Source organism: Nuphar pumila, chromosome 11 (genome assembly GCF_984573655.1).
Source record: "Nuphar pumila chromosome 11, dmNupPumi1.hap1.1, whole genome shotgun sequence".
In the NCBI taxonomy this organism is placed as follows: Eukaryota; Viridiplantae; Streptophyta; class Magnoliopsida; order Nymphaeales; family Nymphaeaceae; genus Nuphar; species Nuphar pumila.
This window is the reverse complement of record NC_143259.1, coordinates 1849186-1869680: the sequence shown is the minus strand read 5'-3', so window position 1 is coordinate 1869680 and position 20495 is coordinate 1849186. Positions and strand designations below refer to the sequence as shown.

At 36.2% G+C, this 20495-nt stretch overlaps 1 protein-coding gene across 1 annotated transcript in view; it reads left to right on the top strand.

Annotated features, from left to right (window-relative positions):
* LOC149821586 (exportin-4 protein) overlaps nt 1-20495 on the top strand; it is a 96313-nt gene that overhangs the window by 24243 nt on the left and 51575 nt on the right. Inside the window, exons 10-17 of the mRNA XM_089981174.1 lie at nt 9981-10092; nt 10183-10269; nt 10405-10543; nt 10775-10865; nt 10996-11058; nt 11213-11322; nt 11871-11975; nt 12458-12531. Of these exons, the coding sequence (XP_089837300.1) occupies nt 9981-10092; nt 10183-10269; nt 10405-10543; nt 10775-10865; nt 10996-11058; nt 11213-11322; nt 11871-11975; nt 12458-12531 (781 nt within the window). The remainder of the gene's footprint in view (nt 1-9980; nt 10093-10182; nt 10270-10404; nt 10544-10774; nt 10866-10995; nt 11059-11212; nt 11323-11870; nt 11976-12457; nt 12532-20495) is intronic.

Here is a 20495-nt window from a genome sequence, read left to right as displayed (position 1 = left end):
ATAACCTTTAGCAACCAATCTGACTTTATATCTTTCAAGAGTTCCATCACTCTTGGTTTTGATTTTATGTACCCACCTGCAACCTATAGGTTTCTTCTCTTGTGGTACATCTTGGACGATCCAAGTATTAGCGTTTTCTAAAGCTTCTAACTCTATTCTTATAGCCTCGATCCACTCCTAATGTTTGGCTTGAGCATAGGTTGAAGGTTCTACATATGAGTGAATTAATGCAATGAATGCTTTATACTTCAGATTATTTAGCATACTTTTCTAGTGCTCATGGGTGATTAGGATCCTTGCATCTAGAATCTTGCAAATAGTTTTGGTTCCTATGGGAATGCTCTTCGTTAATTATAGAACCATTATCAAGATTACACTCATCCATTATATCAATACAATCATCAAGATCACATTCATAATCATGTTTTTCATAATTCGGAATCAAATCAAATAAAAATGAATATTTAGTTACTTCCTTAACCTTCTTAGAATAAAAAAACTTTCTTTTCTAAAAAGGACATATTTTTTGAAACATACAACTTTCTACTTTTGGGATCAAAGCACCGATAACCTTTTTGGTTATCCGCATAACCTAAAAAGGCGCAAGGAATAGCCCGAGGGGAGAGTTTATCATTTATGTTAGTAAAAACAAAACATTTGCATCCAAGATTTCTCAATCTAAAGTAATCAAAAGTTAATTTATTTTTTTTTCATTTGGTGTTATGTTTTTCAGAGAAGAAGATGACATTCTATTAGTAAGATATGTGGCAGTTAAGGCTTCTTCAGCCCAAAAATCCTTTGGTACTTAATTTGCTATTAATAAAGTTCGTAATGTGTTTGTTTTTGTTCAACCAATCCATTTTGTTGTGGCGTGTGAGGACAAGATTTTTGATATGTGAGGCTATGTAGGTTTAGATAATTTTTAAATTCTTTTGATATGAACTCCCCGCCCCCTTAATTAGTGCAAAAAATAGAAATGTCATTTTGAAACTTATTTTTGACCAAGTTGTGAAATATTTGAAAGTGTAAAAAGACTTCAGATTTATGCTTGAGGAAGTAAATCCAAGTATATCTAGAGAAATCATCAACAAAAATAACATAGTAAGCATATCCACCTTTGGACATCTGAATGTATTAACTCAAGTGGTCTAGAGGAAATAAAAGTTCATTTATAGAATGATAATCTCTTCATTTTACTAGAAATATAGTCTTTACATTTGAAATTTTCAGAGTTATAAAATTTTTTCAAATTTGAAAAGCATTGAATTTTGGATATATTAGGATGGTCAAGTCGTTTGTGCCATAAATCCAAATCAATTTCATTGTAGCAAAAGTTATCCTTAGGTATTTCCAAAAAATTCATGTAGTAGAGGCCTCATTTTCTATGGCCTTCCCCAATCAGCTTCTCTGACCGGCGATTCTGCACCCAACAACCATCAGAAGAGAAAGAGACATTACATCCATGGTCAAATATTTTGGAAACAGACAAAAGATTTAAATTTAATTTAGGAATACACCTTACTTTTGGAATAATAAACCTTTTAAAATCTTGCAAAGTATTTTTAAAATTTTCAATTTCTTTTATTTTAAGAGATATACCATCGGTTGTAAAAATGTTTGATATGCTTGAATTAATATGACATTCGGATAAAATGTTGTGATTGGGGGTCATATGAAAAGAAGCACCAAAGTCAAGAAGCCAAGGAGTGTTATCAAGATCGAAAAAGGAAGAAACTGCAGCTCCGATTGATGCTCCACTTGAAGACGATACACCTTTAAGTAAAGGTTGGAGAATCTCCATAAGTTGTGACATAGATACAGTTGCATAATGAGCTTTGTTAGTTTCATTTGATTCTTGAGCCGAAGCCACCTTCTTTTCTTTCTTCTTTCTAAATATAGGACATTAAGGTTTAGTGTGTCCCGACTCATGACAATTATAACAAATAATCTTTTTCTTGTCATATTCATTGCCTTGTTTCAAATAAAGCTTGTTATCATATTCATTTTCTTGCTTCCAATGAGGTGGCTTGTAAGGGCGCATGTAATTTTCAGGTCTAGAGACAACAAAAATGGAGTCGTCTTTAATTTTTAAAGAATGCCTTTTTTGCCTATTCTCTTCCATACTCAACTCTTCAATAATGTCAGCAATAGAAGGGATTTTTTCTCTATGGAGAAGAGCCGATTTGGTACTGTCAAACTCCCGTCTCAAACCATTTATAAATTGATAGAAGTGTTTCGAATCAAGTGTTTTTGCTGGAATTCTATATCTTCCGAGCAATGCTATTTGGGGTCAAGAATGAATAATTCTTTCCAAAGTTCGGACAATTGATTGTAGTATTCCCTAATACTTTTTTCTTTTTGTGTCATTGTCCGAACTTTGTTTTGTAAGTTGTATACATGTGCAATGTCTTTAAGAGAATACACATTTTTGAGATATTCTCATGCTTTATTGGCATGTTCAAATTTAATGAGACTAGGGCACTTTTTAATATCCACGTTATTGATGAGTCAAGACATAATCTTAGCATGCCTCATTCTCCGCTCTTTCCACTTTTTCTCGTAAGTAGCTAGTGCCTTAGTCTTCTCACCATCCGTAAGAGGCACTTTTTTTTCATTTTCGACTTTTGGTTATGATTAGTTTAGGCTTCAGATCAGAATCATAAACTAAACCCTACAATCCCTTTCCTCATGTGTGGTGCTTCATTATTGATGACCATATTACAAAGTTAGTATCATTGAGTTTCATGGGTATGATGATGACTTTCTCATTGTCATCCATTCTTACAAAAGCAGAGAAAAAAAAGAGAAGAGAGATGAGAAAGAATAGAGAAATATCATCAGCACACCACCACGATCACACAAGCCAACGAGCTATGCTTGCACAATTACACGAACATTTTGAATCACCAAAAGGTTCTTTCTTTCTTCCGTGAGCACGAAAAACGAGGCAGCATGCAATCCTCAAGAGTCAAGAGCAACCTTACTCTGATACCATGTAAAGAAACAAGAATCTTCCAAGCACACAAAATACGTCATTCAAGGATCCAAGAGAAGAAGAAGAACAAGTGTCCACAAAAAGGCACACTACCAAAACCTACACAAGGGGTATTCACAAGAACACTTAAAAAATAAATATTTTATTCATCAACTAAAATGCAAGAAGCATACATTTGAAGAGGGGGTGACCCCTATTTATATATATGAGATGAGGGGGAAAAGGCGACTCAAATAGAGTCGTTGGAGGCTCTATTTGTAGCCGTTGGACTATAGCTCCAACGGCTCCAAGACTAGTCAACTTTTAGTTGACTAGTCAGCGTATCTAGTTCAAATTGAACTAGATACAAAAAATAATAAAATAAAAATAAAAATGGAAAAAAAAAATATATATATATATATATATAAAATATATATATTATATACATATTTACATATGTATTGTTGAAATAGGCGTGATGATCCTGGTCGCTAGACCAGATGACACCCACACACACACGGCAGCAGGAAACCCTAGAAAAGAAAAGAAGAAAACAAAAGGCGAGAGGAGAGAGAAGAAAGAGAAGAGAGAGAAGAGGGAAACTCATTAACTGTCATTAGACCCTAATCCCTCCTTAAAAAGGAATTAGTAAATAATGGGTTACAAAAAGAGTCAATATACTTTTCACTAATTACATATGACTACCACAACTAAAAGCATATTTCATTTTTAACACTCCCCCTCAAGCTGAAGCATATATGTCTATCATGCTCAGCTTGTCACAACATTTGAGAAAGCCTACACTAGCAAGCGGTTTTGTAAACACATCAGCAACTTGATCCTCTGAAGTAACATGACAGGTAGAGATTTGTCCTGCCTGTACTAGATCTCTTATGTAGTGACAATCGACTTCAATGTGTTTCGTCATCTCGTGAAGCACTGGATTATTTGCAATATAGGTGGCTGCTCTGTTGTCACACTTCATTACCATTGGCATTGAGGTCTGTACATGTAGATCTCTTAGAATCGATCTAACCCATATCATTTCGGGTGCAGTTTGAGCCATGACTCTATAGTCTATATTCTGACTCAACACTCGATCGGGCCACTACTGTCTGCTTTTTACTTCTCTAGCTTATTAAATTTCCACTTATAAACACACAAAACCCTGTAGTGGACTTTCTATCACTAATGTCTCCTGCATAATCTGTGTCAGAATAAACCACTATGTCAAGAGATGAGCTTGGTTTGTATAGTAGTCCTTTACCTGGAGAATACTTCATGTATAATATCATCCACGTACACAACCATAACCACAACACCCGTGGGAGTCTTCTTAACAAACAATGAGTGGTCTGATGCTGACCTGTTAAAACCAAAAGCTGACATGCTCTCGAACAACTTCTGAAACCACGCACGTGGACTTTGCTTTAGACCATATATTGCTTTCTTTAACTTGCATACCTTGTAGCACTCCCCCTGAACCTTGAACCCTAGAGGTTGCTGCATATACACCGTCTCAGACAAATCACCATACAAAAATGCGTTCTTCACATCCAACTGACATAAGCTCCATCCATTATGTACAACCACTGATATTACTAGCCGAATAGTACCAAGGTGTGCCACAGGAGAAAACGTTTCGAAGAAGTCTATTCCATACCTCTGGGTGTACCCTTTTGCCACCAACCTGGCCTTGTACCGTTTAATTGAGCCATTTGACTTGTACTTAATGGTATAGACCCACTTACACCCAACAATATCAGCGTCAACTGGAGGAGTGACCAACTCCCAAGTGTTCCGTGTAATTAAGGCCTCAATCTCATCTTGCATAGCAACTTTCCATTTGGGGTCTACGACCTCTTGATGGTGACTAAGAGGTAGAGATTCAACAGATAGAGCTATGATGAACTGCTTCATGTGACTCCCAAGTCTCTCATCTGTAACAAACTTAGAAATGGGATGTAAGGTGCATTGCCTTTTACCTTTCCTGATAGCGATGGGCAAATTATCATCCACAATAGATGATTCAGTCATGGTAGCTGGAGGACTTACTTCTGAGGAAGAAGGTAGTGTAGGTTCTGATTCCGGAGGAGATCTACGAGAGTATACCAGAGGAGGATCATGATACCGTGATTGAGTGTGAGATGTAGGAAAGCTCATAGGAATTGACTCCAAAGAGGGGGGATAGGTAATGGCATAGCATCACCCTGATCACATAGTAATCTGGAGGCAGTACTTGAAAAGAAAGGAATGGACTCAAAGAAAGAGACATCCGCACTGACATACTCTCTACGAGCAATGGGATCATAACACTTGTACCCCTTTTGATTTTTTGGATAGCCCACAAAGATACATTTTATGGCTTGAGCCGATAGTTTGTCTCATTGAGGCCCTAGTTTATGAACAAAACACACACACCCAAACATCTTGGGAGAGATCGAGAAAAGAGGTGCATTGGGATATAGGATTTTCACAGGAATTTGTTCTCCCAACGAGGATGAAGGCATGTGATTGATAAGGTAGCAGGCTATAAGAATGACATCTCCCCAATATGAAGGAGGCATACATGATTGTAGCATAAGGCTGCGAGCAACATCTAGAAGATGTCTATGCTTCCTTTCGGCTACCCCATTTTGTTGGGAGGTATGGGCACAAGTAGTTTGAGGTCGAATGTCACAATTATTATAAAACAGTAGTAACTCATTGGTTTTAAATTCGAGAGCATTGTCAGTGCGAATGATCTTGACAAGAGAATCAAACTGAGTTTTTATTTCAATAATGAGAGACATAAGGATTTAATGAACTTTCGATCTGTCTTTTATTAATACCCATGACAATCTGGAAAAATCATCGACAATGACCAAATAAGAACGACACTGGGACCTACTAGGAACTCTACTAGGTCCCCATACATCAACGTGAAGAAGCTCAAATAATCTTTGGTTCGATGGACTCTGACTTGAAGGAAAAAAACTTCTGTGGTGTTTACCCAACTGACAGGCTTCACATTGGAATGAGGTAGAAGGAGAAATTTGAGGAAGAATTCGACGAAGTTTTGGCAATGGAACATGACCAAGACGAAGGTGCCATTGATAAGAACTGGAGGATGTCTCAGACACGGCATGCACGACTCCTAGTGGTTGATGAAGATAGTAGACTCCTCCTTCATAGCCTCCACCAATCCTCTTCCTCGTCAGTAAATCCTGAAACATACAACACAAAGGATAAAAAATCACTCTACAATTGTGCTCTTTTGCAATACGACTAACCGACAATAAATTTTGAGGAAAGAAAGGTGCATGAAGGACATCTGTCAACTGAAGAGAAGGAGAGATGAAAACATTTCCTTGTCCCACAATGGGAGATGAACTCCCATCGGCAAGGACAACTTTGTGATGTTCACCCATGGGGTCTAGCTTGGAATTTTTTTTTGAAGACCCACACAGGTGTCTAGAGGCCCTGAATCAATAATCCATCTACTACCTTGGTGATTTAATCCTTCACCTGCGGAGCAAGCAATATCAACAATAGGAGTAACTGCGTCCGAACTAGAAGGGCAGTGAGACACAAATTTTTCATACTCTGCACGACTAAGAGTGACTGAGTCATTGGAGGGACTAGAGGGAATCTCTATGTTAAGCTTCACAATTTGGGCCTTGGACACACTTGATGTCTGAGAAGAAGCAGGGAGTCTACCATTTTTATCCCAACACCGGTCCTCAAGATGCCCTAATTTGCCACAGAGGGTACACTGAAATCTATCTCTTCCTCTGCCTCTACCACGTGTATTGAAGAAATTTCCCCTTCCCTGACCTGGGGTGACTACAAGAGCAAATGTTTGTGAGTCAAAATGAGTCTGCGGAAGGGTGATAGCTAGTCTGCTCAGGCGATTGTAGGCTTCAACAAGAGTTGGGACATCTGATCCTGTCAACATCTGAACCTTTGCAACTGCGAAATCAGATGATAGTCCAGTCAGGAATCTTGTAACCATGGTTTGCTCCTGATGGGACTTCTGTATAGTACAACAAAGAGGACTATGTGCATTCAACCTTTCAAACGCAGATTTTACAGATGCATAATATTGGGCTAGCGACTGATCTCCTTGTTGCAGTTGGTAAATTTCTTGCTCGACTTGTAAGATGCGGCTCACATTGGTCTCGTGAGAATACGTATCTCGAAGGTTGTCCCATATTTCTTTCGCAGTGTTGTAGTAAATAAGACCATCTGCGATATGGGGCAATGCGCCTTTCATCATCCACGACATAACGATGTCGTTATCTTCATCCCATGTGCTGTATTTTTCAGTTTTATCGGGTGGTTCCGGTTCTAACATAACATGTTTTTTTCGATGACCAGAAACGGACATCATAAACGTCTGGGACCACCTCTCGTAGTTCGAGTCATCTAGCTTGACAGAGGACCCATACGAGAAGGGGTTCGCAAATGCTTTATACTCTCCAACCAGTTCCCTTTCTTGATCACCATCTTTTGACAACCGAGATGTCATCTTGGCTGAATCACAAACAGTTACCATACCTGACTAATCAAATCTGCAATAGCAAGAAAAAAAACACGTCAGATCGACTTTTAGACTCGTCAGATCTGATATAGGCCTGGCTCCACCAACACCAACACACAGATTCTGACGTCAGATCTGATTCCAGATCAACGTTTGACACACACAGAACAAATCCCTTACGTCCTTCACTGGATCAGATCTCTGCTTGATCTGATTTCACGACTTCTCTGCATCAGATCTTCACTCGATCTGAACTTCTCCACCATCCACACGTCAAAGATCATTTGTTTTGAGGCCCGCAACATCCAATCAATTTACACCGATCAGATTCCCACCAGATCTGATCATCGACAAAGATCAAAATTTTTTATCATGTAAAAATCTGTGCCGACAACACAGAGAATCGAATCAGATCAGCAACATCACACGACCCACGATCTGAGTGCTTCCACGTTTCACGACACTTGCTGCAGTTTTCCACAATCAGTCACAACAACATCACACGACCCACGATCATAAACTGTATCCCAGGAGGGGATGCGGCTCTGATACCATGTTGAAATAGGCGTGACAAGATCTAGCGACCAGATGACACCCCCACACACACGGCATCAGGAAGCCCTAGAAAAGAAAAGAAGAAAACAAAAAGAGAGAGGAGAGAGAAGAGAGAGAAGAGAGAGAAGAGGGAAACTTGTTAACTGTCATTAGACCCTAATCCCTCCTTAAAAAGGAATTAGTAAATAATGGGTTACAAAAAGAGTCCCTCTATTTTTCACTAATTACATATGACTACCACAACTAAAAGCATATTTCCTTTTTAACATGTATATTTTAACATTCTCAAGAGGCATTTTAAGACTAACATAGTTTGGTAGCCTTCTTTTTTCTTTTTTTCTTAGGCATATTGGTTGTCTTGTTCACAATTTCAAAGTATATGGCAGTAAAATGCTAGCAGCGTTTCTTTATCTACAAATTTCACACTTTGTAAGTCTCCCAAAGTATTAGCTACTGAGAATAGCATTGCCATAAGATGGCACTGTGATGTGTCAGCTACCAAGAATGATGTTGAATGGAAAGTAACCTCCTTCGTTGTCAATCTCTCATTCAACAACAGTGTTTTGGATGGAAAATTTTCATGCAATGTGGCATTTTCAATCATAATATGGGCTTGGTATCTAAATATAAGTTCGGTATTTTTTCATGTCAATGGCGAGGTCATTTTAGTAGTTTTTTTGGATTAAAATATATATATTTTTCTTCTGGTTACTTAAGAACTTTTCCTCAAAAGATTTTTTATCCAAAAATTTTGTTATGTTGTTAATGTTGAAGCGTTGTTTTTACCTGTTGATATCAAAAGATTTTCACTAATCCTGTCATGAATATTTTATGTGATTTAGAGCCTGAAACTGAAATTTGCAATGTGTGAAAGTATCTATTTTATAACTAGATACCAATGATCTAATTCCATTGTCATGGTCATGTTCTCTGATAGTAGAGAACACGATATTTAATAAAGCATTGGTTCAACTCATCTATCCATCCTTTATAGCTGTGCTACCGCAAGACCACCCAAGGTTCCATCTTTCTTAATGTATTTTCTGTCTTGGGGAGCACTGAAAAATTACTGTTTTTTTTTTAATTTGTCTCTGACAAATGCACGCACAGCTTGTTTCTTGCTTAAGTGTTGTGAGTTTCCCGCTTTAGTCATGGGAATGATCTGGATATTAGACATTTATAGCTGGAAATGGACCAGGAAAGGATTTTCTTGGACATTGCTATGGGAACATATGTAATGGGGAGATCTAGCTTTTTATATAGCAAATAACCTGTCAAACATTGGAAAGTTTTTTAACAAGAATACAAAATTTCAGTGTTTCACTTTTCTGATGAGAGTAAGATGCATGATAGATGCTTTCCTTTGTGTATAAACGGTTCATGTTAAATCTGTTTACATATTGAAAAGTAAATGGTCTGATACTTTTCATTTGTGATGTTTGTTGCTTGCATTTAATAAGTTGGTATGACTAGCATGCTTCCGTGGCTCCCCCTATTACTTCAATTTTGCAGATTGTTAATTAACCAAACCCTGGAGACAATGTTGATATTACATAGTCCATTTGACGCGAGTTTTATTTCTTGTTACATATCCTAAGAGAATACCTTTAATGTCTATATGAAGGGCTATGTTTGTTTTTAAAGATTAATTTAGGGTGTCATTTCACTTCATCTTTTGGTGACCACTTTAATTGGAAATGAACAACACTGGTACCATCATTATTTTGTTCTTTTCTCTGCATAGAAATTCAAATTTAGAAGTGTTATATTTTTTCAATGGAAAGCATTATTTCATTCATATGGATTATGATGTTCAGCCTTAGCATCATGTGCTTCAGGCTTAACCATTTCTAGAGGTTTTGATAGTTAATGTATTATATTTTTAGCCGAAATCTTGTAAAGCACTTACATTTCACCTTAATATTTTAGATGATGGACAAATGCAAGAAAGGCACATGCTACAAATGCTCTCTGGAATCATCCAGTGGATTGATCCTCCAAACGTCATTGCAGCAGCAGTCAGACATGGAAAAAGTGAAAGGTTTGCTGCTATTTAGTTCTCCATATAAATGAAAGTCATACTATATCCACATAATGGCTTCCATCTGCATGTGTTGATTTTTTATTTCAGTGAACTGCTTGATGGTTGTCGTGCACTACTCTCCTTGGCAACAATTACATCTCGCATGGTGTTTGACAAACTCCTTAAGTCAATTCGGTTAGTAAAATTGCACAATTTATTATTAGTTACTCAGCATGGTATCTTTTCTGGTACTTGTAGTGGTGCAGTGCCAACGAGCACAGGCATCTTGGCCGTGAAGTTCTAATTGTTTATGGATCTGTTCATTTTCAGACCTTATGGCACCCTTGCTCTATTATCTGGATTAACTTGTGAAGCCATTAAAGCACAGGCATCTGCTGGTGATGAGGAGGAGACTTGGAGCATGGAGGCTCTGGATATTTTAATGGACATATGGGCTGTCCTTTTGGAGGTACTTGTAAGAATCAGTTCTGGTTAGAATTTCTTTAATAAATTGTCCATGGGATGAATAGATCATTGATGCTCAGTACCTCTTATAACTGATTCATGTTTGTTATTGTTATTTATTATAATTTTTTTAATGCTCCTATCTCTCTATGCAAAGGAATGTTGATTATGTTTAAGCTTTTTTCTATGTTGTGGAATTACAAGGTATCAATATTTTCTGCTCTTCTGTTCACAGCCTACAGAGCTAAATAAGAACACCCCTTTGCCTATAGGAATAACTGAAGCTGCTGCTGTTTTTGGCACCATTTTGGAATTTGAACTTAAGGGTATTTTCTGATTTGTGACATTTAGATTACTGCTATTCTTCCCTGCAGTTTTTGCTCTATAGGGTCATTATTCTTGTTCATGCTAGAAGGTGTTTGAATAATGTGAGATTGTGTTTATTCTATATTGTAGCTGCCGCTGATTCTGCTTATGAAGAAGACAATGGCCATGAGCAGTTTCAGGCTTATATTTCAGGTATTTGCTTGAACATTCATTTCTTGCTTTATGCATTTAAAATCCTATTTTTTGTGTTATGATCTGCATACCTTGGTGAGTTTTTTTGGAGGACTAACTGTCTAAAAAAGTCATAAAGGAGCTCAACTAGCTTGGATTTGTTTTGTATTTTCAGCAAGAGATGAAACATTATGCTCCTATGCTCTTATTGGACGTGCAGCAGCTGACATCACCATCCCTCTGCTTCTGAAGGCATTTTCTGAGAGGGTTACCTTGCTCAATCAGGTCTGTATAGTGATGTCAATGAATCAGATTTTATCTGATATCTGACCGAATTTGATTTCGTTTAGTTGCATTTGGTAAGCCAAAACCGTATCTGATTATAATCTGATGTGGATATGGTTTTGGTTTTTTGCTACCGAATTTGATAAATAACCAAATTTGACGGATGTTCAAATCCGTTTAAATGTAAAAAAGCAGATCTGGTATGAACTATTCACCATCCAAATCTGAATTTGAATCCATTTAGCCAACATCAAATTAGTCTGATATGGTATTGGCCACATCCGATCCGAATTTGAACCGTTTACCTCCCTAGGTCTGTATGGTACTGTAGCTAGGTAAATTTTCTGTCTTTCACCAAATCTTGATCTTAAGGTAAGGATCAGGCTGATCAGCTTATTTATGGAGTTCCCACTTAAACTTCCATCTTTTGTATTATCTGCTGAGTTTGAAGTTGCTAGATATTTAGTAATGCCTTTCTATTGAACATCTAAAGTATGTTTCTGTGCTTCTTGTTTCTAGTCAAATTTCTAATATATTATATAACTCAGGGTCGGGGAAGAACTGATCCCACCCGCATGTTGGAGGAAATTTACTGGCTTTTGCTGATGTCTGGACATGTTCTTGCCGATTCTGGAGAGGGAGAAACACCGCTGGTAGGGTCATAGTATTTTTTAACCAAATAGTGTGGTTGAATTATCTAAAATTGTCTTCATAATGTGTTGTGACAATGTGTATGCATATACATGAGTACATGTGTTTGTGTGCGTGTATGCTTGTGTCAGGTTGTGCATGTCAGTTTTATTTTCCCCTAACATTCACTAAAGACAGAAATGTTTGGCTTTTCATATTGCCTTCGTTTGCAACCTTTTCAACTAATTCCACTTGATGACAGCTGCTTTAGACTTTTTTTTTTCTTTCATCTGTATTGAACCTCCCATGGTGGGAGGATCTAATTCTGGGTTTGTGTATTACAGAAGCATAGTGGAAATGACCAGTCCATTTACTTTCTTCATGAGGGCATTTTACCCACATACACCGTTGTTTATTGTTGTATTCATTTCTTTGAGAGAATGGTGTTATGTAGCACTTGTATACTAAAGAAATTGTTACTAATGCTTCAGCATACACGACACAGGTTCCAGAGGCACTTCAAGTACAGTTTTCAGATGTTGTTAATGCAGCACAGCATCCAGTAGTTTTACTTTCTAGGTGGGTTGCCGAGCCAAATCCTTATTTTATTAATTCATGATGCTATTGTATGCAGTTTATGATTTTATATACATGCAAACTGTACCATTGGAAGGTTTTTCTTTCATATGCACTACATTCACCAGTATCTAGGCTGTTTAATGTTTCATAGATCCAATAATTGGCAAAAGGTTCTAGGCCATTCCGGGAACTTTTGTTAACTCTCGTTTGTTATGCTTTTTGCTTTGTCCCCCTTCTTTTGAAGTAAAAAATGTGAACATGCTTTCAGAAAGTGTTGGAAGTGACAAGATGTTTGTCCAAACATTCAGCATAATAATATATGATTATAGACAACAATTCATAGCTATTGATGAGAGGAGCACTAGCGCAAAAGTTTCATTCGATAAATGGATGGAGAGAGAGGCAGTGCTCAGATGTGCATCGAGAAGGACTTTTTGTTTGCCTCCTGATGATACCTCCATGAGGTGAGGAGCCATCAACTCCAAATCAAGGATGATGTCTCCTCCCTCATTTAATCTAGCTACACCATATTAATTTGTGGCGGTATGCAGGATTAAAAACTATGTCTTAGCCATGCAACCATGCTAGTTCATTATTCCCAAAGGATGGGCAATCATTGAGCATGTATAGCATTAACATGTAGGGCTCGAGGAAAGTACATAAAAATGGGTATATGGCTCCCATTTGCTTTCATGATGTTTGTTGAGGCTTGTGGCAGGAGACTAATCAAGCAAAGGTGATAGACCTTGGAAAGGGTCCTCCATTCCAAAGGACATTGGGGCCCAATTAAATTGTAGTATGATCAAACTAATCTCTCCAATCCTTTCCTAATGTTTGTAGTGTTATCTTTAGAGTGTGGCTTAACTTGGTGACCCTCCAAGCTCTTCATGGGCTTCTACATTCTCCTGGCTGCCATTCATTGACCCCATGGTGAAGGTGATCTGCCATAGGCCCATTGCTTATTTGAAAATGCAATCTGACCACACAATTAGCATCTATGGTGCATCTGGTCCATTCCATATAACTCAGAGTGGAATTTTGAAAAGGCATTTCGTTTTTTAAGGTTACGTCGCCTGTATTTTTTTTACCTCAATATTTTTTTAATTGTTGCCTTTTTGTTTCTTTTTTTATTTAATCTAAACTCGCACCTTTTTCAGTTTTCTTCTTGTTCTCTCTTTTTTGATCTATTAAGAAAAGTTTCAGCTCCACAAAAAATTCTTTAGGAGTATGTTTCTAAAATTGGAAGGGAAACTGTTTTAGGAGAAGGCAAAGTAGTCTTACAAGGGAGAAAAAGCAAGAGACCGAGTCTCTATAGACAACTGCTAACCTATGTCATAAAGACGTAACCCTCAAGGGGTGAATCGCGTGTCGATATGACACGACATGGATCTGTGTAATGAAATATGCAGAAAAACAAATACAAAGTACACACACTATTACAAGTCGAATAAAGAACAAAATCAAAAGCACTAAGGCACTACACAAGCACAAAGTGCACATACAAGACTTCAAAGATTCAAAACAATAACACAAGAACATAAAAATATTATCTTTATTGAGTAGAATGCTTAGGAAAAACATTAGAAATAAATGGGGTTTTTACCCCTATTTATACGTAAGAGGTAGTGTCAATACAGCTGTTGGAACAGTCCAACAACTAGAAATAGAGCTGTTGAACACTGACTAGTAAACTCTATGTTGACTAGTCTAAAAAGAGCCTAACTAAAGGAGCCCCTCAAAACCAAGGCAATTAAAAAATATATAAAAAACAAAAATAAATAAAAAATTATCCCTATAGGACAGAACTATATACAAAAGGTAAAAAGACTGAACTTATTACAACAAAATTATATATCTATATATATATTTATTATATTACAAATATATATATATATATGTATATATTCGTAATATATATAATTTTGTATAAAAAGAGCCTAACTAAAGGAGCCCCTCAAAACCAAGGCAATTAAAAAATATATAAAAAACAAAAATAAATAAAAAATTATCCCTATAGGACAGACCTATATACAAAAGGTAAAAAGACTGAACTTATTACAACAAAATTATATATATATATATTTATTATATTACAAATATATATATATATATATTCGTAATATAATAAAATTATATATATAAGTATATATTTTTTATCACCCTCTTTCAAACTTATGGTGCAAACACTAAAAGTTTGAAAATACAAAAAGAAAACAAAGGAAAGGATCCAAGTCTTCAATGATAATCTTCTCTATCTCCATCTTCATGATGCATCAAAGATATAATTTTTGTCTTAACCCATAACATCTTTAAGAACCTGCAGACAATACAAAACAAAACAAATGTTCCAACCATACAAAGAAAGATATTCTTACCAAATAGTTATTAAACAAAAAACGTTTTAACCCAACGGTGTAAGAAATAGATATAAAATACATGTATTTAGATTCAAAACAAATATATATATTTTGAACAAGAATAACTATGATTAATTCATATATATGAAGCGAGGATGGTTAAGTTCCTCAACAAAACATAGCGATACTATAAACTTAAACAATTTTAAAAATAAATCAGATATGCACCTTAATCTATAATTTTAAGATTTTAGAAACATTAGTAATAATTCAAGCAAGGTACAATAGCCATTAAGGATAAACACAAGGAATGTACTTCAAAATCAATTCTTAAGAATTTTACAATTAGACAACTATAATCATAATACCAACATATTTTTCAAGAAAACATAAATTCTGAACATATATTAGACATAAAATATCAATAAGATATAAAAAAATTATCTATAAAGTCCTAAAGGCTTGAGTATGTCAAATAATATACAACTCATATGACAACAAATATATTAAATATAAGAACTCAAAGGAGAAGGATTCATGTGGAAGACCCAGAGTGATTTTCTTTTTTGGTTCATATCGCCGACCCCAATTGTTTTGGGATGAAGGCGTAGTTGTTGTTGTTGTATAAGAACTCAAAGGAGCTCACAAAAAAGAAGAATTAATTAAATTTATCAAAAAAATGCAAGATAACCAACATAAAATAAATCTAAATATCTTCAACATATATATCCAATTCAACATATATATCCAACATGCAATTACAGCATATTCAATGCACATGATAATGCATGAAATTTTTTCAATGGATAAACATTTTCCATACAGGAAAAGTGGGCAACGAAAAAGATTAGAAAGTTCTTGGAGAGATTTTAAAAATTCCGCATTCAACAAATTATAACAAAATGAATTATATTTGCAAATCTCAACTCCAATTTTCTCACCACAAGCAACTACCTCTTTGACCTCCTACCTAAAAAACCTCAGAATTCAAGTGTATTAGCACATAGAACAAGAGATCAAACACAAATGTCAACAATAACCATACCAGTGACCATGCACCAATAATATTGTTTATTTGACAATACAAATCAGTTACAACCACAAGAGGTGCACATCCCTCACCTCAAATGATTGTAAAACTGCAAACAATAACATCGGCTATAGCTCACTACAACCATGGTTGTAAAACTGATAAACAAAAATCTCTTATCCAAAAGAAATCACTCAAATAAAAGGAAAAAGTGGAGAAAGCAAGATAGACAAATATACTGTAATGAAGACTGATGTCAGTAAGCAAGAATATTTGAAAACAATATTCAAATCAAAGCAATACATTTTGCAATAAAATGGTCACAAACAAATAACAATAGAGCCACCACTAACAAAAATTGATATGAGCATCTAATAAACAATAAAGGCCAAATAAACAATTAAGTGATACAACTCACTTGTAGAACTAGAGGTCAATCAACTGTTAGTCAAAGCCAAGACAAGTTCCAATACAACATTCATAAACTTGACAATCTATACTGACAAAAAGTTAGAGGTGCACACATAACTCACCTCAACAATTAACTCTGGTTCCACAACATCGAGGTGCACAAAAATAATTGTATTGACAATCTATACTAACAAGAAGACAAAGGTGCACACATGGCCCACCTCAACAACTAACTCTGGTTCCACAACACCGAGGTGCCAAAAAAACAATTAAGTGATACAACACACTCATAGAACCAGAGGTCAATCAACTATCAGTCAGAGAAAAAAATATTGACAATTTGTACTTACAAGAAGACAAAAGTGTACACATAACTCACCACAACAAGTATCTCTAGTTACACAACACAAAAGTGTATACAATTCAGCTCGATAACGCCAAACAAATAATAATAGATGTATTGAAAGGCGAGTGATGAACTAACAAAGTTATATAAAGAGGAAAATAGAAAATTCTTGAAAGACACATTCCAAAGAACAAGAACCGATTGGACAAAATTTTCAAGTCAAGTGAAATCCTCAAATAAGTTTAGCAAAAGCATGCAATCATATGACAAGATAAAATGTCCACCAATGAGAGTCTTTAACAAGAATGCCCATTAATAAATATAAAATGAACACAGACAAAAGTGACCCACAAAGGGTACACTTTTAAAACCCACAAATAGCAAATGCAGAAAAGGTTCTCAAAAAATACAAATTTTATTAATACCAAGTATGCTAAATGCATAATATTTAAAACTCATATGAGCTAACATAATGTAAAGAACATGTAAGATAACGTTCCTTAAGGAGCCATGGATCTAAGAAACATCACAACCACAAGGCACAAACCATTCAAGTGCAATAAAACTACCTCCCAAATGGGCACAATCACAAAGGGTCAACAAGAGAACACACAATAACATAAATATTTTTAATAATTTTAAAAAGCACACTTAAAAATCTTTCATAAACCTCATAGAGGAGTTCAACATAAATTGCACATGAATGAGTGCATAATTCCCATAAAAGAATTTTTTTTGTACAAAGAAACCATGCTCAATTCCTTATGCACAAATAGACAAACTCATTTATTAATGTGTATTTAAGACAATCACTGTAATGAAATAAGCGGAAGAAACCAAGAATGCTAAAGCATTCACTATGTCCCACACGGACAAATGCAACAAGCACAAGAGAGAAAATCCACTAAGGGATATACAAAGGGCCTTATAAAAAGGCTACACACATGAAAAATAATATCACTATTATTGAAGAGAAGCTCTCAAGAGCAATACCATATACATGGGGGGTTCCCCCTATTTATAAGAAGAGGAGACCAAAGGGGCTCCCAATAGAGTCGTTGGGAGCCCCCAACGGTCACATATGTGACCGTTGGGGGCCCCAACGACTCCATTGTGGGGCCCCTTTTCGGTATCCAAAAAATACAAAAATAAAAATAAAAAGAAAAATAAAAAATAGTGAAATACGAGAAACAAAATAAGTACCCCTATGGGGTACTTTGTGAAATGACCATAATACCCCTATCGGGTATTATGGTATTATTACATATGTTTTAACACCCCCCCTCAAACTTTACGGGGGAATGACCGAAAGTTTGCCAAGGAGGAACAAGAAGCGAGGAGCAGGCAGGGCTTTGGTGAAGAAATCAGCAAGTTGATATTCTGAAGTGACATATGGCAGTGTTACTGTCCCACGAAGATATTCATCACGTACATAATGACAATCCATTTCAATATGTTTCGTCCTCTCATGGAAAGTGTGGTTGCTGGCAATGTAGATAGCACTTTTGTTGTCGCAACAAAGCTTCGAAGCCCCGGTAATTTCGACTCCCATATCTTGAAGAAGACTTCGAAGCCACACCAGCTCCATTGTAGTGGTTGCCATAGCCCTGTATTCTGCTTCAGTAGAAGACAATGAGACTTTCTGCTGTTTCTTGCACCTCCAAGCAATTAGCGAATCTCCTAGGAATACACAAAAGCCAGTAGTTGAGATTCGATCATTTGGGTTTCCTCCCCAGTCAGCATCAGTATAAGCTAGTAAATCTAAGGAAGAGATTGAGGATAGGAATAGCCCTTTAGTCAAAGTATTTTTAATATATCGAATGATCCGGAGCACAGCACTCATATGCACAGATGTAGGAGCATGCTGAAATTGGCTTGCAGAGTGCACAGCATGAGCAATATCGGGCCTGGTGATAGTCAGATAGGTGAGGGAGCCTATGAGTTGCCTGTAGGGCGTAGGATCGTCCAGCAGAACTCCATCCTCCAGTCGTAGTTTAGCATTGATAACCTCGGGAGTCTCCACCTTTTTATCATCTGAAATCCCAGATTTGGAACATATGTCTGCAGCAAGCTTCATCTGTGACAGTATATACCCTCGAGGAGAGTATGCAACTTCTATGCCAAGAAAGTACCTGAGAAAACCCAGATCAGACATATCAAAATTATGTTTTAACATATTTTTAACTTTAAGAATACCGCTTTCATCATTGCCAGTGATGATCATATCATCAACATAAAGCAGAAGGATGATGATACTATTACCTGCATTTTTAACAAAAAGAGCAGTGTCAGTATAACATGAGCGAAATCCCAATTGTAACATGATAGCACTAAATCTATCATACCAAGCCTTAGGGGCTTGTTTAAGACCATATAAGGCTTTTAATAACCGAAGGGTTTGACCTTGGTTAACACTGATTCCCGACGGAGGATCCATATATACTTCTTCATTCAACTGACCATTAAGAAAGGCATTTTTAACATCTAATTGGAATATAGGCCATTTCTTAGATGATGCTACCGCAATTAAAGTTCTAACGCTTGTCATGCGAGCCACGGGAGCAAAAGTCTCCTCATAATCGATGCCATATTCTTGTGAGTATCCCTTAGCAACTAATCTAGCTTTATAGCGCTTTAGGGAACCATCACTTTTTGTTTTGACTTTGTAGACCCATCGACATCCTATAGCTTTCTTATTTGGAGGAAGGTGAACTATTTCCCAAGTTTTAGCTTTATTTAAAGCATCTAGTTCAACTTTCATTGCTTCAACCCAATGAGGTATACTTTTTGCTTGATTATAATGGGAGGGTTCATAGTAAGAATGCAAGGCTATTAGACAAGCTCTATATTTAAGTGAAAGAGTTTCATATGAGACAAACCTATTAGGTGGAATTGATTCTCTAGAAGAACGCCTAAGGGAGGTTTCTTCTAGGGGTTCATTAAGCCGCAAGAATTTTTCTAAAGCACTAATAGGTTGGGCTTCCTCACGCCGAGTGTATACTTGGAGATTGTCACCATTAGTTGGTGATACATCATCATCATGAGAATCATGAGTATTTTCTAAAATTTCCGGATGACTCAAAGAGTCATCATTTGAATCTTCTAAAAGATCATTGATAAACATATAATCAATTTCATTTGATTTTTCCAATATGTCAAATCCATTTTCATCTTCTAAAAAGGTTACATCTTTGGAGACAAATAACTTATTGTTTTTATGATCAAAGCATCTATAGCCTTTTTGATTTTCACCATATCCTAAAAATACACATTCTATTGCTTTAGGTGACAATTTATCTCTTTTATGTAAAAGAACAAAGCATTTACACCCAAAAATCCGAAGACGATTGTAGTCGGGTGTCATATTAAAAAGTTTTTCATAAGGAGAGATATTATTCAATTTTGAAGATGGCATCCTATTGATTAAATAGGTGGAGGTTAACACGGCTTCGGCCCAAAAATTTTTAGGAATATTTTTAGAAATGAGTAAGGATCTAGTGGTTTCCAGAATATGCCTATGTTTTCTTTCCGCTAGACCGTTTTGTTGAGGAGTTCTTGGGCAAGATTTTTGATGACAAATGCCATGTTGTTTTAGATATGCTTGAAAATCATTTGATAAGTATTCTCCACCCGAATCGGATCTAAGAATGGATATTTGACTTTGAAATTGATTTTGGATTTTTGCATGGAATTCTTTAAAGAAGTTAAAAACTTCCGATTTAAAGTTAAGAAAATAAATCCATACATATCTAGTATAATCATCAATAAAAGTAACATAATATGAATAACCACCTTTAGATAGAACCGGAGATGGCCCCCA